The sequence below is a fragment of the Denticeps clupeoides genome, chromosome 19, assembly GCF_900700375.1.
Source record: "Denticeps clupeoides chromosome 19, fDenClu1.1, whole genome shotgun sequence".
Taxonomy (NCBI): domain Eukaryota; kingdom Metazoa; phylum Chordata; class Actinopteri; order Clupeiformes; family Denticipitidae; genus Denticeps; species Denticeps clupeoides.
In genome coordinates this window covers 17395827-17418615 of record NC_041725.1, presented here as the reverse complement: position 1 = coordinate 17418615, position 22789 = coordinate 17395827, and the positions used below count along the sequence as shown (strand labels likewise).

Genomic DNA, 22789 nt, shown 5'->3' with positions numbered 1-22789 from the left:
TGGCGGACGGTGCAGCAGGAGAGGAGGCTGGTAAAGCCCGCCTTACCCTGGCGAAGGGTGAGGGAACGTGGCTGGCTGGAGAGGAGTTGAGACGTGAGGGCAGATGGAGGTGCGAACGGGGGCAGCGTTAAAAGTTAAAGTGAAGTGTTTGTCAATTGTGATACACAGCAGCACAGCACACGGTGCACACAGTGAAATGTGTCCTCTGCATTTAACCCATCACCCTGAGTGAGCAGTGGGTGGCCATGACAGGCGCCCGGGGAGCAGTGTGTGGGGACGGTGCTTTGCTCAGTGGGACCTTGGCAGATCGGGATTCGAGCCGGCAACCTTCTGATTACGGGGCCGCTTCCTTAACCACTAGACCACCACTGCCCCAAGCGGTCGGCCTGCAACATAGACAGCCAGGGCAATCCAGAGAGAGAAGTCGGAAACCAGGCTGCCTGCGTGGGGCGGGGTCAAACCGTGGGTTTAAGGTCAAGCTTAGCAGCAAAAATATATAATCTACAATGAGCGAGCAATGAATGAACTTGTCGTGCTTCTTTTTACGTGGGACCTAGACCTTGGGTGTGTTTACTTCTGGGTTGGGTGACCCCTTGGTGCCCCGTGGGCTTGGTGGTGGAACGCTGGCCATGACACCGTAGTTCCACACAGTCTGAGGTTCTTGATCTTTCTGTCTGGACCTGTGTGGCTGATCATTATTGGCATCTGTTCCCATATTTTCTTTCATTTACATTTACAGCATTTACCAGACGCCCTTATCCAGAGCAACTTACAATCAGTAGTTACAGGGACAGTCCCCCCCGGAGACACTCAGGGTTAAGTGTCTTGCTCAGGGACATGATGATAGTTAGTGGGATTTGAACCTACCACCAGATACTACCACCCAGAAAAGCTTTTCTTTTATTGATATGATCAACTTTTGTGTCCTACATTATAAATTATCTGTGGTTTGTGGAGACGTTTATTACATCTGTGGTGTCAGTATGGGAGATTGAGGATTTAGGACGATTGGAGTGAACATTGTCCAGATTGCTCTCGTCATTTCATCCATCACCATCGGGGTTCTTCATCTCACAGATGTTCTAGGCTGAATTAACCGCCTCTGTGTGTGTGTGTGTGTGTGTGTGTTTATGTCACGTCGAAATACGAGAGTCTCTGTAATGACTAGATTCCAGAACGCTGGATGAAAGAGAGACGCCATTCGCTCCGTGCCGCAATAATTGGGTGTGTAGGGGTCAGCAGGTCGGGGTCCATGTGCATGAAGTGCTGGCTGGAGTTCAGCAGTGGACAAGCCCCCTTTCACTTCCACCGACCCGACACTAAAAGGCCAGGGTGCGGGCCGCCCCCCGGCGAGGGGAGAAAGGGTCCTGCAGGTCATCCGATGAAGGATGATGGCCAATTAGGCGGTAACGGGCCCCCGTGGGTCGCTGTTTACTTTTGATCTTGGGGTTCTGCTCGTATTTCGTGCTGTTAGACCCCATATGCTCAGAGTTACGGCTTTGCAGTCCAACCTGGTCCGACCAATCAGCGGCGTTGTCTCCTGGCCTGAGGAGATTCGATTGTGGAGCTGAGCCTGGGACAGACTGCACAGCCCAGTTCTATTCGCTCAGAACTGTCTGTCCACTAGGGGGCAGTGTGTCTCCTGCTTTGAAAATGAAGCGGCGTTGCTCAGTCCGGCCGGTAGTGAGTTCTAAAAATCTGACCATCAGGGAAAACTCTCACTCTCCCTCTTCTAGGAGATTCTTCATCAGCTTCGCTTTGGCTCGTGGGTTCTGCTGTGAATCCTACTGAAGGACTAGCCAATGCTCTCGTGGGCCTGTGCGGTTCTGTGAAGATGCCACGTTCCATGGAGGCCATGGTCAGGATCTTCACTGGCACATGTACCATTCAGACCACACCCATCAGGGTGAACTACTTCCTGTTTCCTTCCTGCCTGAAATTATAATATAACAACTTCATGAATCAGGGTGACGGACGTCAATCACATGATGCATTTATATTAGAACGGTCCAATGCATCATTTACAAATGACAAAAATGACAAGAATATGCACTACAGTGCAGCATGTGGACAAGTGCTCCTGTCTGGCATCACAAAAGTGGCGCAAATTTTACACTTAACCCTGAGTGTCTCCAGGGGGGGACTGTCCCTGTAACTACTGAATGTAAGTCGCTCTGGTTAAGGGCGTCGGGTAAATGGCGATTTTACTGATCATGCGTCTATAGAGATGTAGACGCTGACGGCCGCTGTGCGTTCTGCATGCAAAGTGGGGTTGCGTGTCCCCCGAGTGGTGACATCATTAGCTCCTATCATCCGACTCCACGTTAATAAGTTGTTTTTTTTTTCATCCTGATAATTCCCATGACGCTGAGCGTCAACAAGCTGAGCATCAACCATTTTCCCGGCTCTGAACGTGAATCCTCACTCTGGTGGAGTGGCGCAGAAGGCGACGGGGCTGAAAGCCCGAGCAGACGGGCGTCTGCCGCAACCTGCAATCACATACCAGACGAAACCGCGGGGGACACGCCCACGGCGTTTGATCAGGGGTTCCGACCGGAGCGCGGCAGGAACAATGGGACAGGTGTGCCACGCTGTTATCTGAGGGCCTTGACGGAGTTCTCTCTCTCTCGGGTGACCGTGGTTGATGTCGTGTACCCGAGAGATTTGACCGTTGATGCCTTGTCTGTGCAACGTCAACATCAGGTTTCCGGTTCCAGGTGAGGGGGGGGGCAGGTGGAGAACCCGCAACCGTTGTACTGTGACCGACAAGATGGGGCTCGCCGGTTAAAATGTCCTGCTTTCCTATGGCATCCATTGAATTCTGTGTACCTGTAACCACTGGTACTGTGGGTGACTGAAAATGAAGGAGTGAAAGTGAAGCGATTGTCACTGTGATACACAGCAGCACAGCACGTGGTGCACACAGGGAAATGTGTCCTCTGCTTTTAACCGTCACCCCCGGGGGGCAGTGTGTGGGGACGGTGCACCTGAGTGCCACCTTGGCGGATCGGGATTCGAACCGGCAACCATCTGATTACGGGGCCGCTTGCTTAAACCAGTTAAAGGGTTCTATTGCCCTCGCTGGTGGGCTGCGGTAAGTGTTTGGCTCCACCCCTTCCAATACGTTTCAATGATTATCCACGTCACTTTTTTTAGTTTTCCATCCACAATGTTGGATTCAGCGTTTATCAGAAATCAGCTTTACCTGTTTGTGAGAAGGTGGGAATGAAGGTGTGGCGGTCTGTAGGACCATCATCTCCTACCATGTGAGCAGACTGAGGTGAATAATGTTGAATTCACAACATGTTGAAGGAATTCGGTTTTCATTCCCGTAGAAAAGTAGGTACTAGAGCCACGGTCGATGGTCCTGCTTGACCTCACGAGACTCTCCTGAGGGCCAACCGGTCCTCTCCTCCCATGGGCATCTGGACCGGTGGTTGGCTGAGGCATTCTCCCGGATTCTGGTGGACCCTCATCTTGCACTGGGCCACAGTGGCGCCAAGGGCGGCATTGGCTGAGAGGGCTCCGGATTACTGGGGATTAAGTGGGGAGGCTGGAATTGTTCCATGCCCCCTGGCACCGGAGCGCCCGTCATTGTGTTTCACTAATCAGACCTCAAAAAGAGTGCTTTGTGTGTGTGTGTGTGTGTGTGTTAACAAGTCTTGTTTTTCCAGATGCTGCAGGTCATTCACAGTGGGGGTGTGGTCATTTCACCATGTGTTGACCTGTAACCGCGCCCCCCTCGGAATGCCGGACTGTGATGTTATTTACAACGACCTGACGGTCAGACCAGCGTCTCTGTCCCCCGTCCCCCGTCCCTTTACCTGGCGTCCGCCTCCGAGCCACCAGCAGGTGACCGGTCGGACCTTTTTATGTCAATCCTTGTTTTCAAAGCGGATTAGTATTCCAATTATGATAAGAGGCCTGTGGAGCTGGCCCCGCCCCTCGCCGGGGCTCCAGCAGAGTCGGCATGACTCCGTTACCCCTCTTCAACTGTGCCGCACTTTTCCACTGAAAAAAACTGCCCCTAACCTTCGCTGGTCTCATGGCGCGAAGCAGTGACGTCACGAGCATCGGGCGGAGTGATCGGAAGCTTCAGAAGAGATAATGGATGCTGAAAAAATGAAAGCTGTTCCAGCTATATGGACGTCCACCGAGAATGCACGAGAAGAAAGTGTAGGAAGAAATAAGGGGAGGAGGCTTCATATGAACAACACAACTGTCAATAAGCTAAAACAAACAAAAAAAAATTGGAACAAAGACAACAGGGACAGTGGTGGAGGTCCAATAGATTTCTATTACGATGTAATGGATTCGTGCTGGGATTTCTGTTCAGTGGGCGTGGCCTGTGACGTATTATCATGCGGCTCCCGCTGAGCTCCTGTCTGGTGTATGCGCAGACTGGATCTCAGTTCAGCCCTGTGTATTGGAAGAGAGGTAGCCGGACCATGACGCCTGGTGTCCTAAGCAGACCCCGGAGAGCCGCTCACTGGATTGACCGGGAGCGGAAAAAAAACGCTGTGCCATTTAGGGCTTTCAGCCCGAGGGCACGTAGTGGAACTCTGATCGTTTCACGTTTCACAGCAGTGACTCGGGGTTCACGGAGCGGTTCCACCTCCTACCACACGCATCTCTTTACACAGATTAACTCAGGGGGCCTTAAACTGCAGATCGTGGCCCTTTTGGGGGGTTAAACGTGCATTATAGGGCAGTCATGCATAACCACAGCTCGTCTAACAGTCTCACAGGGTGATAGTAGCCTAGTGGGTAACACACTCGCCTGTGAACCTGAAGACCCAGGTTCAAATCCCACTTACTACCATCATGTCCCTGAGCAAGACTCCAGGGGGGGACTGTCCCTGTAATTACTGGTTGTAAGTCACTCTGGATAAGGCCATCTGGTAAATGTAAATGTCTTACAGAACATATTTGCATTTTGTTATATCAGAATGTTTCCAACATGGGGGAACCTGGTAGTGTTTTGTTGAGGTTGCGTATGCAGTGAAAGCTCTCAGGGTCAAACTCTGGATTAGCGCTCCTGTTCTCGCCCAGTGGACTCCTCCAGCGGAGCATGAAGCGATTAGAGGCGGTCCGGCAGGGCCCGGACTGAACCATCCACTCCCAGCCTGGGGGGGTGGGGTGGGTGGTGGAGTGAAGGGTGCTGGGGGTGGGGGCCTGTTTGGGGTGAGCTCTGCAGATGTTCCAGTGGAGCTTAGCAGCAACACGGTGGTCAGTCTGTCAGCATGCCCTGGTCGAGGGACATGAGGAGGACGTCGGCGGTGGCTGCGTGAGGCAGAGGGAGACGAGCAACTTTACTTCGGGCCATGGCTCTGGGATGCTGTGTGCCACTGCGGTCCCGAGGTAAACTTTCGGGTTCCACCAGATGTTGTCTCAGTTAATCCTGTGCTGTGTAGTGACTCGGTGACTCCTGGTTTGCTCCTGGTTTGCTTTGTCCTGGTCTGCGGTAGGAAAGTGTGAAGCGTGGTGTTAAGTAAATAGGTAACATTTGGGCCTGTGTGTGTGTGTGTGTGTGTGTGTGTGGCTGCGGTGTCGTGTCAGGAGCAGCTCTGGTGATTAGAGGGTGGCTGCAGGTGAAGGAGGGTCTGGGCTGATGAGGTGAGATGAGGTGAAGTTTGGGGGATGGGATGGGGAAATGCCTCCGTAGTCTCGGAGACTGTGCTATTGTACATCTTGTTCTTGTGCTGTTTTTTTAGCTGTGTCGACTTGTGTAACTGTGCTGCTGGAAGTTGGCTGGTGATCTATGAGACTGTGCTGTTGGTCGAGTTGTGTGTTTTTTAGGTTTTTTATTCCTGGGGGTGGGGGGTAGCTGTGTGGTTTGGAACTGTAACTGTGCACCTTGATCTTCTGTGCCGTATTCATCATGTAAGTGTTGTAATTTAACTGTGCTAATTGTGGATGGCTGGTGGTCTATGAGATTGTGCTGTTGGTAGAGTTGTGTGTTTAGGGTTTTTATTCATGGAGGTGGGGGGGGGGGGGGTATTGGGTGGAGATGGTTTAGCTGTGTGGTTTGGAACTGTAACTGCACCTTGATCTTCTGTGCCGTATTTATAATGTAAGTGTTGTAATGTAACTGTGCTAATTGTGGATGGCTGGTGAGGTATGAGATTGTGCTGTTGGTAGAGTTGTGTGTTTAGGGTTTTTATTCTTGGAGGTGGGGGGGGGGGGGGGTATTGGGTGGAGATTTTTTTTTTTTTTTTTTGGTTTAGCTGTGATGGTTTAGCTGTGTGGTTTGGAACTGTAACTGTGCACCTTGATCTTCTGTACCGTATTTATAATGTAAGTGTTGTAATGTAACTGTGCTAATTGTGGATGGCTGGTGAGGTATGAGACTGTGCTGTTGGTAGAGTTGTGTGTTTAGGGTTTTTATTCTTGGAGGTGGGGGGGGGGGGGTATTGGGTGGAGATTTTTTTTTTTTTTTTTTGGTTTAGCTGTGATGGTTTAGCTGTGTGGTTTGGAACTGTAACTGTGCACCTTGATCTTCTGTACCGTATTTATAATGTAAGTGTTGTAATGTAACTGTGCTAATTGTGGATGGCTGGTGAGGTATGAGACTGTGCTGTTGGTAGAGTTGTGTGTTTAGGGTTTTTTATTCTTGGAGGTGGGGGGGTATTGTGTGGAGATGGTTTAGCTGTGTGGTTTGGAACTGTAACTGTGCACCTTGATCTTCTGTACCGTATTTATAATGTAAGTGTTGTAATGTAACTGTGCTAATTGTGGATGGCTGGTGGTCTATGAGATTGTGCTGTTGAGTTGTGTGTTTAAGGGGGGCAGTTTCATGGACCGTGCCTGTTGGGGGTTGGCCGGTGGGTTTGATACTGTATCTTTGGTAGAGTTGTGTGGTTAAGAGTTTTTCGGGGTGGAAATGGTTTTGTGTAACTGCGCTCTACTTTCTTTGGGGACCATCAGGCCATTCAGGTAAAGCGATAGGAAGAGGTCATGTTTCCAAGGGGAGAGTTGGTTTATCAGGAAGATGATCTCCAATCTAATCTCCTCTCATTTAGTTTGTGTTAAGACCGAGCTGATCTGGGAAGGGTCTGCCATCATTGCTCATGAGATTATGGAATATCTGTATAAACACTAGAGTGGATTCTTTACTTTGACTGAGCATTTTTCGTCGACTTTAAGCTCTGTTGGTAGTGATGCAGCTCCAGCTCTTGCTCTCTTAAAACCCATGTGGAGATCAATGAGATGTGTCAGGAGAGTGAAAGTGACTGTTTTTCTTCAGCCCCACCCCAAGCACCATCGATCGTCAAATCCATGACTTGTGCTGAGCGAGGCTGTTGCAGTACACAAGCGAGTTTAAAGGATGAAAGGAACACTGTCCAGATGTGCAGCAGAAGATGCCATGTGACAGGGTGGTGACAACAAGTGCTTTGTGAGAGGTTATTCCTATTTCTGAATTTATTTCGGGGTTCAGTCCCAGGCTTGTTGTGCTTTATAACCCCTCAGTGCTGTAGGCCGCCCGGCCACAGACATGGGACAGCGGGGCTGGAGCTGAGCTCAGCTCGCTTCTGCCCGAAGGCCAGCGGCGCTCTGCCGGGCCAACAGTTCACCTCCCAGCAGGAGACCCCTTAAGTGGGCAAAAGACACGCAGACCAGCGTCTCCCAGCCCACCGTGGTCCCCCCTCCCCCAGTGTGAAGCGGCGTGCCGTCCATCCAGGAAAAGACAACAACACAAAGGCGGGTCTGACCTAAAAACCAGGCCCTTGAGGGAAGGGAGACTCGGAGATGGTGCTGGTGCAGCTAACTGTCTGTAAGCACCTTTGGGAGCTCAGGAGGGTAGAGGTGAGAGGTTTACACCGTTAACACTTCTAATGAGACCTTCCTGCTAATCACCAGCGGGGAGAAACGTTCTCACGTGGTCCTCGTGTCTGCTCCAGGCTCCTTTTTCATGCGTGGAGAAATGATTAGAAGCTGTCGGAAGTGTTCACTTCAGCGTTCTCTCTCTCTCTCTCTCTCTCTGTCTTGCTCTGACATTCCTTTGAGCTTTGAGAAAAGAGGCAGCCCCTGAATACGCCAGCACCTTCTCCCATGAGCCCCTGGGACTGTCAGTATCTGCAGTCAAATCTCTCAAGCCGAAATGAAAACAGGATCAGGGGCCAAATCTGGGTCCCTGGTCTCACTCTATTGTCACCCCCACTTGTACTTCACCTCCCTCACAATGGAGGAGACTGGGTGAAGGACTGTTCTACACGTTCTTCAGATGTTAAAAAAAAAAAGTAAAAATTTCACCTCCCCTTTAGAGGTGATTTTAGGGGAAATTATGGGCCAGACAAAAATCCTATATAATCTTCCTGGCCTTCTGCTGCATGATGGGAGGCTGTTGCTGCTCATCTTGCCTTCCTGAACCGCTCTGGATGAAGTAGCAGGTTTTCCTGGGGGGAGGTTCTCATCAGGTGTTCCTGTCCCAGTGTCTGTTGGGGTGGCACTATTGAAGGCTCCTTGACTCTGTTCCCAGGGCGTAGTGGTTCGGTGACGGATGCTCCATCTGCTCCATCATCTCCAGCAGCAGGCCGAATTTCTGAGGCTCAGGCTGCCAACACAAAGGTGCATTGTGCAGAACTTCCAGAGGTTCCAGAGGTTGCGTTGGTGTGTTGTAGAATGCAGGTGTCTGTAGGTAGAACAGAATTGTTGGATTGCCTACAGGAAGTAACATGGGTGGCAGAAGCGTTTAATGCCTTCCAGGAGCCGCCAAAGATCTCAGCAGGAGGAAGCGAGGATGCAGGTCCCGTATCCTGATCTAGGAAGGAGGAGAAGGAGGGAATTACCGGTGGAAATAAAAGGCTTCTGCTTGAAGAACCTGCATTAGCTCTCCATCTACTGCTGACCGCCTCTTTCCATTCTTAGGAACACAGTATCTGAAGAACACCTGGGAAGATCACGTGTGGGTCATTTACATTTACAGCATTTATCAGACGCCCTTATCCAGAGCGACTTACAATCAGTTGTTACAGGGACAGTCCCTCCTGGAGCAATTTAGGTTTAAGTGTCTTACTCAGGGACACAGTGGTAGTAAGTGGGATTTGAACCTGGGACTTCTGGTTCATAGACGAGTGTGTTACCCACTAGGCTAGTGTGGGGGTGTCATCTATAAGGCCTATTAAAGCCTATTGAGACATACATACTATATGTGATTATGGGCTATTTAAGAAATAAATGTTGTTGTTACTCTTGGATGATTATGACATGAGTTGGTTTGCAGACACATATTGCCTTCAGGGGGTATTTATAGTTATTTTTTAATACATATTTTGTCTGGACGTAATTCTTTGCTTAAGGGGGCAGTGGTGAATCCCGATCCACTAAGGTGCCACTGAGGTGCAACTGAGCAAAACACCGTCCCCACACACCTGTCATGGCTGCCCACTGCTCACTCAGGGTGATGGGTTACAAGCAGAGGACACATTTCGTTGTGTGCACCGTGTGCTGTGCCATGTGTCACAATGACAATCACTTCACTTTCAACACTTCATAGATCTCCAGTGAACTCCAGTACACTCCAGCACTTTCACTTTCAATCACTCTAGACTTTTTTTTTTTTTTACTTTTCACTTTATACTTTGACTTCACTCATTTGCACACCTTCACCCTTCCTATTACACATACTTTATGTTAAAGACATAAAAGTTTAATATTTGGTTATTTGCATATTGGCTCATTGTATACTTGCAATATTTGCAATACTGTGTTCAGTAACAGTCAAAAAAGCATTTCACAGCATATCATACCGTGTATGACTGTTTATGTGACAAATAAAATTTGAATTTAGATTTTTTTGCATATTTTTTTTCAGTGAGTGGAGGTGCAGAAACAAATTCTGATGGAAATCGAGATATCAGGCTCGTTCATGCTCAAAGTGTGATGGAATGAGGGTTGTTATACTGTTTTTAGTACTGTTTTTATTTCTGGAACTTGAATAAATGTTAAATGAAATGACCAGGTTACTGGTTTTCGTCAGCTTCATGAAGCTGATGGATGAGGATCCATCCTTGGTTCCTCAGCATCCTTGGCTGGTGCACCAGCTAGAAATGATGTTCGGTGCGTGCTTAAAAGAGTCCGAGATGAAAGCTCCTTTGTTTCTCTATATAATAATCTGGAAAACACCCCCAGTGGTCGGGGGTCAGGCCAGGGTCAGATATAATGGTGTAGTACAAGTATGAGCTGTTTTTTTTTTTTTTTTTGTGAAATAAGATGGATTGTAGTGCAGCATTGAGAAGATCAGCCTTCAAGCGCTCCACTGAATTCCTGACCCAGATTTGTCCGCCTTAATACTTCCGAGCATTAATGACCGGGGCGTCGCGATAGTGGGGGTGCCGGCTGCGGCTTTATTTATTCACGTTCGAGCTGTGTCTGTGCAGAGCAGGCGCTGTGTGTTGTGCAAAGCCTCGGGTCTTCAAGACTAAGCCATAAGACAGAAAAATCTGTCCGCGCCCGGACGCGTGTAAAGACGCAACACATGTTCCAGCCTGTTATACAGACTACACTCACAACGTCGGTCCTGCCACGAATAAATATGAACAGAAGAATTCATCAAGAACTTCGCGTTTGAACGATCTGCTCTGCCGTATGGGTGAGGAGGGGGAGGAGCTTCACCCAGGTGATCTGCAGTGCAGGTGTCGCCTTGCGTGACGCCCCATTGTCTCTCAGCATCTAAAGCTGCACATTGTCTTGCTAATGTTGTGTTATCTGATGAGCCATTAGCCCCCCGTTTTCTTTCTTTTTTTTTTTTTTTTTTACGGGGTTCAGTCCATCAAACCGGCCAATCAGATAACAACGTGGTTATGCTTTCAAAGCCGGAGTCAGTGGAGAGGAAAGGCTTTCCGGGTGGTGTTAACGGTGAGGTGTAGATGATAAAGGAGGTAAAGAAAGTCACCATGAGAAGAATTCCAGCCCTCCTGTGGGTGTCCCGTCAGCGAGTCCAGAACTGATGATGGCCGCTCAGGGTCATTCGTCATGCACAGGACACACGTCATTGCTGCACTTGTAGATATCAAACCGTCGGCATTCCGGCAAGAGCCTGTAGATCCCCGGCGGGCTTCTGCCACCCTTCCAGCATATATTCAACTTCAGGGTAATTAGCTTCCTGCCTTAGTGGTGGTGACCCGTGTTGGTGACTTCATTAGAACCATGGTGGTTCCAGGGTCTGGAACCACCAAACAGGCCTGTTTTCACACTGGACACACAGAAGCAGTTGGTGCCGACAAGGCGCTTGTGACATTTAACTTTTAGAAATAATTGGGAAAGTTATTTTCAGTAGGTTTTTACTGTATATGAAGCATTGTTGTGACTCGGCGGTGGTCTGTTACCCATGATGCACCTGCAGGATTCAGAATGGTCAGAACTACCTCCAGTCCTTTATTCCTGTACCCTGTCGACACTTTTTTACGGCCGATTTCCCCTGTCCAGCTCGCGGTCCAGTCATCTTCTGGTTCTTTGGGGAGTGTCAGGTTCTTCAGGGTTTAAGAAATGCGACAAGGGTGTGGAGACGAGGAGGTCCGCTGATACACACACAACTAAACCAAACACTCGAACCGTGCTTTTATTTACTGTGATAAAATCACCACACGAATGAGATCTCAGTGGACCCTGGGACCCCCTGAAGGAGTTGGGGCCTAGCAGACCCTGTCTGAAATAACTTTATACAGGCGGTGGTGACCAGTAGTCAGAGGGTAGGTGGGGCTGGTAGTAAACCTAAAAGAGACAGGGACGCAGAAACACAGCCTGCCACGCAGAACATGTGGGAGCCAACAGCCATGTTAATGTATCATAATATATTGTAATATATTGTAAATGATGTAAATGATTTATTTTGGAATATTTCTCCCCTCTCTTACAGCCGTGTCTAATCTGGACGTGGAGAGCAAGTTGGCGTCCCACTACCAGGCCCCATGGCACCAGCATCGCAACGTTTTCCACCCCTCCACCCGACCACCGTGCGTGGAGGAGCTCCATCGTCACGCCAAGCAGAGCCTGCGGGCGCGGCTCCGAGGTCAGCGGCGCCTGCTCGCTCTCTCTCTGTCTCTCTCTGTCTCTCTCTGTCTCGTGTTTGCTTTATTTTGTCTGGAATTGTGCATTTTGGCCTGCGTTTGTGCGTTTTGGTGTAGCCGCTTGGCCGTCCGAGCGGCCGCGGGATCTCATTTCATTCAGGAAGCGAGCGAGCCCTGGCCATTCGAAATCTTTTATCTTGTTTTTGCTCATTTTCCCCCCATCACTGCTTAGGCGTTTCTGGGAAATGTCCCCTTCGTGAGCCAGCACGTCGTTTTTGTACTAACATGGTTAAACAGCGACCTCTAGAGGTGGAGAGTTAAAACTGACACCGAATGGTCATTTCTTTTGTCACTCAGCCAGCCGAGGGTTCTTAATTAATCTGCTCAGTTTTTCTTTTTATTGATAATTGTCGTTGTTAACAGGACGCCAGAGCTGTTGGAGGCATGCTGTAATGTGCGTCTCTGATTGCTCTCCTTGCAAGTAAAACGGACTCAATTGCTTCGTGTCTTTCTTCTCCAGTTATTTAATAAGTGTTAGAACGACGTATAACTCTGACAAAAACCAAAGGTATTTAAAACAGAGGTTATCAGAGGCAGATGAACTGATGAATTGGTAGATGGTGGCAGCGGTGGCCTAACCATTAAGGAGGCGGCCTCGTAATCAGAAGGTTGCCGGTTCGAATCCAGATCCGCCAAGGTGCCGCTGAGCAAAGTGCCGTCCCCACACACTGCTCCCTGGCTGCCCACTGCTCACTCAGGGTGACGGGCTAAATGCAGAGGACAAATTTCACTGTGTGCACCGTGTGCTTTCACTTCACATTATCACTTATAAAAAAAAAAGATTCTGTTTTCCGTCGTGTTGCGTAATTCTCCGCACGCTCGCCCACAGACGAACAGCAGCAGCCGTCCAGCGGCAGGGACGGCGGGGCGACGGTCTCCATATCAGCGGCGCCCTCTATGCCAGCATGCCCATCACCGCACGGCGCCGGGAGACGAGAGGCGAGGCATCTGAGAACGGTGAGACCCTGTTTACTCGCGTCACTCGTCTGCTGGGTGGCAGAAGGTCCATCCACATGCAACACTTCATTTTTTGCACTCATATTTACTACTTTTTAAGTAAATTGTTTGCAGTGACATGCAATTTCAGTTGCAGTTTTGATTAAAGATGAGACAGGTAAAGACCTCTCGTCTCATTGGTTTATTTACATTCTGGGCGTCTGCCGTGTCCCCCCATATTTTTATAATCTTATGCTGTACTGTACGCGTCCCTCCAGAAGCTGCGTATTAGACGCTGTGTTGACCATAACTCTGTTTCCCCCCGGAAGCTGCCTGAGGGCGACGTTTGCGAGGCAGACGCCGAGCCCCTCCAGAGACAGGTAAAGAGCAGGCGGCGGCCATGTCCATCTCGGCATCATTTTCACTTCCTCTTCATAACCGCGTCACCATTAACATGTCATGTCAGCGATTTCGCTGGGAAGCCTGGATGGTCCAGGAGAACGTCTCTGCAGATCAGTCGAGTTTATTTCTCTTCTATTCCAGGACCAGCGGGAGATCTTCACCAGACATTAACCCTCTTCTCCCGTGACTTGTCTGACTGTGTGCTTCACCGTCTCCACCCTTGTGTTTTTGGCTCTTGTAGTTTGAGAGTAGCCGGTCCCCCTCTCCCACCGAATGTTGCCACTTCTCTCCGTGGAGAAAGGTACCGTCTGCCCCGCCCATTCCTTGCCGTGGGTGCCGGCAGCCGTCTGCCCGCATCTGAATTCTAACCGCTCTTCTCTCACTTCTAATCTCCCTTCTCTGCTGAATTAATCCCAGTCTAACCCTTCAACACAAACCCACACAGCAACGGCCATTACTAAACCTAGGACAGGCCCATGGAAGTGGGCGGAGTCTATCATCTCCCTTCTCTGATGAATTAATAAGAGTCTAACCCTTCAACACAAACCCACACAGCAACGGCCATAACTACAGGCCCATGGAAGTGGGCGGAGTCTATCATCTGAAGTGGGCGGAGTCTATCATCTCCCTTCTCTGATGAATTAATAAGAGTCTAACATTTCAACACAAACCCACACAGCAACGGCCATAACTACAGGCCCATGGAAGTGGGCGGGGTCTATCATCTGAAGTGGGCGGAGTCTAACATCTCCCTTCTCTGCTGAATTAATCCCAGTCTAACCCTTCAACACAAACCCACACAGCAACGGCCATTACTAAACCTAGGACAAGCCCATGGAAGTGGGCGGAGTCTATCATCTCCCTTCTCTGCTGAATTAATCCCAGTCTAACCCTTCAACACAAACCCACACAGCAATGGCCATTACTAAACCTAGGACAGGCCCATGGAAGTGGGCGGAGTCTATCAGGTGCAGTCTGATGATGTAATTTGTGGTTTAACGGGAACTGGAAACAATTTCACTCCTAGTCGCACTTCCAGTTCTATGTTCCTAGACTTTGAGCGGCTGAACACTATCCATGCAATTCAGATCTTCACCGTGATGGTGCAGCTGGTGGAGGTTTCTCCACGTACTTTGAGTTTTGACGTTGGAAGAGCGTGCAGCTGTGCCGCTCATTGGCTTCTCCCTCTCCGGACTTCATGAATGACATTCTTTTACACTTCACCCCGAGGTTCCTCTCCTCTTTCTAAAGAAAGCAGCCCTTGGACCGAGGCCATAAACTAAATCCGGAGCTGCCCTCTCCACCCGTCTCCATCCTCCTCCACCCTTCTCCTCTCTCTTCTCTCACCCTCTTTCTCACGCACTTCTCTCTATTAAAGCAGAGTGGCCTTTAAGGTTTAGAAAAGTGATTTTGTCCTCCTCCTCCACATTTTCCCTCATTTTGGTGTTGGGGGGAGGTGGGCAGGTCGTTTCTGTGGTGACAGACTGCTTTTGTGGCCACTGTTTATTCTGAGGCTCTCATTGGCCGCTAGGAGGGCGAGCACAAAGGCTAGAGTAGCAGCTCTAAATCAGGACCCCCTTCTTCAGGGGGGTGGGGCCCAGTGCCAAAGTCCCAGACACACACACACACACACAACTCTATGCACACTCAGCAAGGTAAGCCAGTGTTTGCATTCTTCCGCTTTGGAGTGGCACCTGTCACACGGGAGGATTTCAGGGGTCCCACTGCAGAATGGAGGGTGCTGGAGAGACGTTATCTTGTTATCTTATCTTGTTGTTACATCTACAGCATGTGCCTCTCATTTCTCTCCGCTTGTCCATGTACTCATTGCTGTTCTGACCACGTCACATGACTTCAGCATGAGCATGCTTTCTATTTTTCACCTATCATCCTTTTGAGATTAAATTAATGAAACAATCAGTATAAATGTCGGTCAAGATGTGATGCATCATTTAAACAATGCTTCAGACAAAAAAAAAGCCTAAGGGGCGTGTGGGAAACCCCTTCCCTCTAACCCCAGCGTGACCTGACCACGCCGTTCTCCGTCTCCTTTCCAGGCCACTGCGCCTGCTGACCCCGACGCAGAGGGCGTGGCTCTCAGCCATCGGCCCCGGTGCCCCGTCCCTAATGTGCCCACCACACTGGACAAGCAGACCAACTGGTCGTGCGCCCTGCCACTGCCCACGCCCGAGGAGAGGATGAAGAGCGAGTCCCGAGTGATCACTTCATGCGTAGTCCCCATCAATGTCACGGGTAAGTGTGCAGCCCCGCCTCCTCCAGACGAAAATAATATTGAGTGGTCAGGTTGTTTATTTAAAGAGCTAGTTAAAAATGTATTTAAATAATTTACATTTGTTAAATTAAAAATCATTTAAATTAGAAAGCCAATATTTCAACTGGCCACTAGGGGGCAATATAAGATGTGTTAGTTTAGTAATTTTGTAACTTTGACCTCATTTGCATGTTCACAGTTCCTTATATGACACTGTATAGTGATCAGGCTTGGTCGTTTAAAGCTTTTTCAGATCACGGCTTTGTCTATTAGTTTTTTTTCCCAATCAAACTAATTCCAATTTGATAATCATTATTATCTGTTCGCTGCTATTCTAGTAATGGCTTTAATGGTGAATTTATTGAATTTTATCCCCATTGGATATCTTGAGTAGTAGGCTAGCGGTTAACCAGCTGATCTACATGAATAAACTCTTACCCAGTGTTGCTCCAGGGGATATAAGTCTGGAATTAGCTGACGGAAGCAGCTCTGGACAAGAGTTCTCCTGTCGAGTGTCTGATGATCAGGCCGTCCCTGTGACTGTGCTGAATCTGCTGTGTGTTATTTTCAGAGGAGGTCTCCGTCACTGCCTCCCCCCCAGCGATATCGGCCTTCCTCAGTGAGCCATCTTTACCTGTCCATTCACCGTGCCCTTTAATGTCTCCATACCTCCCCGTGTCAGCATTGAGCAGCAGAGAGACGCTTGGCGTCCCCGCAGTCCCCACGCAGTAAACGGGGGACAGAGCGCTGCTGAAATGCTTCATTATGTCTGCAGAAAAAGCATCTGACGCATGTCATGCTAATGACCCATCATGTCCTGCTTGTAGCATTATACCCATGCATACATAAATCACGCTCATTATTGCCAGACGGAATCGTGGTAGTTCAGGGACCACTGACTTTCTGCTTGTTTGGAGAGTTTATTTGCGCCAAGAATTTCAGAGGAGGGAAGGCGGCACACCGCGCATGCCAATTAGCCGCATTAGAATGATAAAACAAGCCCGCCTCCAAAATGTACTTACCCTCCATTGCGTCTAGTCGAGGGCAATTGGGCTTCGCCGGGGCTGAATCGTTTGACAGACACTGCACATTGTAAGCAGAGTGCCGTAATTGCCGCGCCGCTGAAAGCCGAGTCTGCAATCACATGAGAGTCATGAAGTGTGATGAGGGGGGCAAACAGCAGAAGCTCGAGGAAAGGGAAAGGCTGGTGTCTTTGGTAAACGAACCTCCATTCTTTTGTCCCAGTGTTATTTCTGTGTGTGTCCTACATTCGTATCTGTCGACATGCATGGACGTTGCACTCCGTACGGTGTGTTGCTCCGCCCCAGCCCGCGGTTGGTGTTTGTAGACGTCTGTCTCCGTGTGCATGCTCTTAAGGTGGAGCGGCAGCGCTTAAAAAAAGGATTGGCAGCCCGTCGAGGCTGCTTCTCCGCGAGCTCTCCTGCGCCGGGAGACGGGGCGCGACGTAATTAGCATATGGGGCACGAGCGTGAGAGTCCCTGGCACACAACAGGCCCTCACATGCCCAGTGTCCATTACAGGGGCCAGTTTCGACAGAGACGCCAGTGTGCGCTGCTCCCTCGTCCACTCGCAGTCGGTGCTCCAGCGGAGGAGGAAGCTGCGGAGACGGAAGACCATCTCCGGCATTCCCCGGCGCGTGCAGCAGGACCTAGGTACCGCCGTCCATTCACAGCTCTGTGCAACACGCTCAGGCTTTCAAAGACTTTTATTTGTGACTCAAAAGTCTAACTTTTGTGAAAGATGGAGCAAACGTGGCCACGTATTTAGGGTAATAATTCATTCGAATTGTTTTTTTGGAACAGACTCAGACGAATCTCCTGTTGCCAGAGAGCGGACTGTGATTGTGCACGTCGGCCCCGAGGCCTGCCGGGAAGAACTCGCCCTCACCGCCCGCCTCAAAACGAAGGACTCCGGCTGCCAGACGGAGGACTTCCTGATCGCCGTGGCCGCGCCCTCGCGCCGCCGGATCCGGTCCCAGTGGGGGCAGGCCGTCGCCGTGTCGCTCTCTCACTCCGCGGGCAACATCTCCGCCCTGCCCGACAGCGGCGACTCAATGTTCTCGGCCTCGGCGGGCTCGCGCCTGCGCTCCCGGAGCCTCCCCCGCGAGGGGGGACGCCTTTTGGACGAGGGCCATGAGGACAGCGATGAGGACGATGCAGAGGAGGACGAGGAGGAGGAAGAGCTTTCCCCTTTTGAGGTCGAGGACTTCTTGTCGGGACCTGGGGTTCACATCCTAAAGGATGAAGGGGAGAGCACGGATGATCAGGCCGTGCCCGAGCTCCATCTCCGGCAACATCCAGAGAGCCCGGAGCATGACTGGCTGCAGAGGGGACGGTCACGACTGCCGCAGAAGTCTGACATGGGCAGCTGTGAGATCTCCTCCAGCTCAGACACGTTCAGCAGCCCCATCCACTCTGTGTCTAACGCTGGGGTTCTGACCAGCCATATGGACCACAAAGAGGACCACCAGTCCTCCAGTGGCAACTGGAGTGGAAGCAGCTCAACCTGTCCATCACAAACATCAGAGACCATCCCCCCTGCGGCATCGCCTCCACTCACCGGTTCCTCGCACTGTGACTCCGAGCTGTCACTCAACGCTGCCCCACACTCCGGTGACGATGCCACCACCTTTATCCTGGATCCGTATCAGGCGGACCGGTCTCAGGGCCTCCGGGGCCATCGGACAGGCTCCTTCACCTCAACAGCACCTGACTTGCTGGAGGACGTGGGCGTCAGCATGGCAAGTGAGGGAGAGTGGAACTACACGCACCACCATGACCAATCCTGCCTTCCGGACATCAGCCCTGACCTCTCCAGGGATGATGAGGGCAGCTTGGAGTGCCAGAGCTTTGCCAGCATCACCACCTACGAGAGCTACATGGATAAGCCGCCATCGGAGAAGGCCGACACCATTTCGCACTACTCTGTTGACACGGAAGGCTACTACACCTCCATGCACTTTGACTGTGGTCTAAAAGGTAGCAAAAGCTTCACGTATAACTATGCAGCTCACGAACAGCGTCAGGCCACCTACAGGGGCCATGAAACACTTGGGAGCCAGTATCACTCCCTGAGGAAACCAAAGGTGAAGCCAGCACCACCAAAGCGTAGCTCGTCCTTGAAGAAGATCAGTGGAGGCTGGAATGAACCAAAGATAACAGGTGTCCAGCACCTGCCAGTGTCTTCCAGAGAGAGGAAGCTGCAGCTGGACTTGGCCGGCTCCTCCAGTCAGCTAGAAGGTGAGGAGTCCCTTGAGGCCTGGAGGGCTGAGAATGCCAGCAGCGCACCAGATGATTCCTTATTTGGTTTCACCGAGACACACTCCTTCAAGGATGAAGGTGCTGTGCAGTCTGACTATGCAGACCTCTGGCTCCTCAATGACTTGAAGTCCAATGACCCATACAGGTCATTGTCCAACTCCAGCACTGCTACAGGTACAACGGTCATCGAGTGCATTAAGTCTCAAGAGAGCTCTGAATCACAGACGTCCCAGTCAGCATCACGGGCCACCACTCCATCACTGCCATCGGGGGAAAACGAATTCAAGCTGCCATCTCCTGAAAAGTTTGTGGGATTGGCTTCTCCATCCAGTGGCTACTCTAGCCAGTCTGAAACGCCAACGTCCTCATTCCCCTCAGCTTTCTTCCCAAGTCCCTTGTCCCCAACCAGTGGCAAGAGGAAGCCCAAAGTCCCAGAACGAAAGTCCTCCCTCTCCTCCCTCCAGCAACGTTCTTCCAAGAGGGAACTAGAGCTCCCTGTCATACCTCCAACCCACCTTGACCTAAGTGCTCTTCACGGTGTTGACAAGCCTTCGGCCCGCAGGAATCCAGTGCACAGACTCCACCAGAATAAGCAGAAGATTCCAGCAGGAACATCCACCAGAGCAGAGGCCTTTGGTGCTACCACAGCCATCACCCCGACGGTGCTCCAATCGGTCCAGCTGCGCTCTGTCGAGCGACCCAACGCTCACAATGCCACCCGTCCCAAATGTCCCACTGTGACCTTCATCACACCACCAGCCAACACCAAGCTTTTTGAGCTGAGAAAACCCCCACCTTACAGACCCCTGGAACCCCCTGTTCAGGACCACTGTGAAGCAGACCATAGCAGTAGCAGATTCCAGCAGGACAGGCTGGCCCCAGTGTCTCTCTGGAACAAGCCTGGCTTACCAGCCCAGGTGGACCTCGATGATGAAGTTAATGAAGTTAATGTTGCCACTGACAGTACTGCTGGCCTTGGGGAACAAAGACAAGAAGAACTGTGGCCTGCAAGCTTGGAGTCTGATCACAGCCAACATTGTGATGGAACCAACGCGGGTCTCTTGTCCTTCACAGGCTCATCCACAGCTCAGCAGTCTCAGAGTCTCAACCAAGTGCCTGACGTCATGCACCAATCAGAGACTTGCACATCCAGCCATGCCAGTAGCCCGGAGGGGAATGAGACATCAGGTTTTTCAACCAGAAGTGCCTCACTGGACATCGGAGAAGATGGATCGACCCCAGACACCGAGGACTACTTCAGCAAAGGTAATTTTCAGACCGGCCTTCCATTAGGAGGCCTTTTAACCTCCCACTGCCACAAGATTCTCATGCATCCAGTGTTCTCCTGTTCACTCCAACCTCCTTTCAGACTCCACCCCCAGTGATGTCATGCTGTCTCCTCTCACCGATGAGTCTAAGACAGAGGATGAGGTTTTCCTGTCTCCTACCAAGTCCCGCACCACAGAGGACCTCTTTGCCATGATTCACAGGTTAGAGTTTGACCTTCTGCCCTCAATGCCAGTGTTGCATGCGGAGCTCCTGTACTAACGTGTGTTGTCCTTTTAGGTCCAAAAGGAAAGTGCTGGGGAGGAAAGACTCGGGTGACTCGTGTGTACGAAACTGCTCGGCTGCCGCCTCGTCCAATTTCCCTTCCAGCAACACCCTGACCCCCCCAACCACCCCTGTTGCCCCAACAACACCCACCACCCCAACAAACATGCAGAGAGCTCCCGGCCCCATCTACAGGAGCGCCAAGAAGTCCAGCACCTCCAATGAGGAGTTCAAGTTGCTCCTGTTGAAGAAAGGCAGTCGTTCTGACTCCAGCTACAGAATGTCAGCCACTGAGATCTTGAAGAGCCCAGTAGCTCCCAAATCCCCAGGTGACTGTGTCACAGAGTGGCTGACACAGCCAGAGGAGCCGCTGTCCCCCCAACAGTATCAGCTCTCGCCAGAGCCACCCGAGCAGATTTCCAGTCCATTCCCCAAAGCCAACGTGGAGGGCTTCACCGGCAAAGCCTTCCCCAGCACAGCGTCCGCGCGCCAGGGCCGCTCCAGGGCGCCACCGGTGGCCAACAGCAGCCGCTACAGCACCCGCAGCCGGCTCTACACCGCGCCCATGCAGGCCATATCAGAAGGGGAGACGGAGAACTCGGACGGTAGTCCTCACGATGATCGCTCGTCCTAGAGAGCGCGTCTTCTGCTTTCACACTGTAAGGCGCTGACCGATGAGCGGAAAACTTGTGTCAGTGCAAAGTGCCATAGCCTCAAAGTAAAGAGGAAAAAAAATATATTAAAAATCCTATGTGAGTTTGGCCCTGTTTCCCATCATGCAAGAAGTATAACTCAAGTCCTGAAAGACCAGACCTATAGTATTTGGTGTTTTAGAAAGTTCCATTGTCCCTTTTTATTAGTGGATGTTTTAGGTTCTGTTTGTCCCGGCTAAATTATGAAATCATTTTATATATTTTTTCAAGCTGGACGATGAGGTGGTGACAGACAAATGAAATTATGCCATGTAGTATGCAAACACTGGCCACCATTCCGTAGATTCACGACATCAGCGCAATCGTTTGTTTTAGCGGTTCAGAGTTTCGTTTAATTTTTGTGCTTCTTAATACATGGACACAAACATGTCATGTACTGTACATGTACAGGAAATAACTGTGAAAATCAAGGGTCCAGAGTCACAAGAAGGGAAAGAATACTGTCATATTTTACCGCCAACCCTGTCAATGAGAGGCACACTTGGGACAATCTAACTGTGGCCTTGTGTGTATTGGGTCTCTGACCACGCTGATGCTCTAAGGATTTTCTTTTGGTCTAAATGCTATTTTTTTAGACTGGAGACTTTGTATAGTTCACTCAAAGATGAACGGAATACATTCGCCAGCAATAAAATCCTGTAAATCCTGTAAGAGCGTAACAGCTTTAGCATTGGTTCCTGAACACCTTTAGCTGGACTATTTTTTTTTTTTGCTGGGTAGGTGTATTTGAGACCTGCCACACCTTTGCACTTCGTTCATTTCTTTCAGAACACCACTTGATAGGATTTTATAGGAAAATTGTAAAAAAGTAAAAAAGAGAGATACATATCTATATTAAGACAGAGAAAATATATATATGCGTATATATATATATATATACACATGTTTTTAATGACATGTCTGTGTTTATGACTCGTGGCGAAGACACCCAGCGGTTCTGGTCTTTGAGTATTTAGACAAGCACACAGATAGGTGTCTCTGACACAAACCTCAGGAGACAGGCTACGTAGCAAATAAACTCTTCTATTTTAATGGAAAATTTCATATCCCGGGCTGTTTTTCCACATTATCTTCTCCACCCGTTCGGTTTTAGCATAGATGTGTGTCACCTAACAAAAAGGAACGTAGTTTGTGGACAGACTGATCTGTGACTCCTTTGCGATATACAGGGTGGGCCATTTATATGGATGCACCTTAATAAAATGGGAATGTTGGTGATATTAACGTCCTGTTTGTGGCACATTAGTATATGTGAGGGGGCAAACTTTTCAAGATGGGTGGTGACCATAGTGGCCATTTTGAAGTCGGCCATCTTGGATCCAACTTTTGTTTTTTCAATAGGAAGAGGGTCATGTGACACATCAAATGTATTGGTAATTTCACAAAAAAAAACAATGGTGTGCAATGGTTTTAACATAACTTTGTTCTTGAGTTATTTATAAAATGTCACCAACCATTCCCATTTTATTAAGGTGTATCCATATAAATGGCCCACCCTGTATATTGATTTTTTTGAGGTTTTGTGAAAAAAACAAAAAAAGAACAGAAGAAGCGGAAGACCAGCAT

General features: G+C 50.0%; 1 protein-coding gene across 6 annotated transcripts in view; it reads left to right on the top strand.

Moving 5' to 3' along the window:
• The window catches only part of nhsa (Nance-Horan syndrome a (congenital cataracts and dental anomalies)), a 52675-nt gene extending 30170 nt beyond the window's left edge, over positions 1 to 22505 (top strand). Inside the window, exons 1-10 of one of the 6 annotated variants that reach the window (XM_028962235.1) lie at positions 5256 to 5361; positions 11858 to 12010; positions 12898 to 13025; positions 13648 to 13707; positions 15464 to 15659; positions 16250 to 16297; positions 17220 to 17351; positions 17502 to 20225; positions 20329 to 20449; positions 20526 to 22505. In XM_028962235.1, the coding sequence (XP_028818068.1) occupies positions 5325 to 5361; positions 11858 to 12010; positions 12898 to 13025; positions 13648 to 13707; positions 15464 to 15659; positions 16250 to 16297; positions 17220 to 17351; positions 17502 to 20225; positions 20329 to 20449; positions 20526 to 21144 (4218 nt within the window). In that variant the 5' untranslated portion in view covers positions 5256 to 5324 and the 3' untranslated portion in view covers positions 21145 to 22505. Of the gene's footprint in view, positions 1 to 5255; positions 5362 to 11857; positions 12011 to 12897; positions 13026 to 13333; positions 13385 to 13647; positions 13708 to 15463; positions 15660 to 16249; positions 16298 to 17219; positions 17352 to 17501; positions 20226 to 20328; positions 20450 to 20525 lie in introns of those variants that run through there. The other 5 variants (XM_028962231.1, XM_028962232.1, XM_028962236.1 and 2 more) reach the window with 5 other exon arrangements.
• The last annotated feature ends 284 nt before the right edge of the window (positions 22506 to 22789 follow it).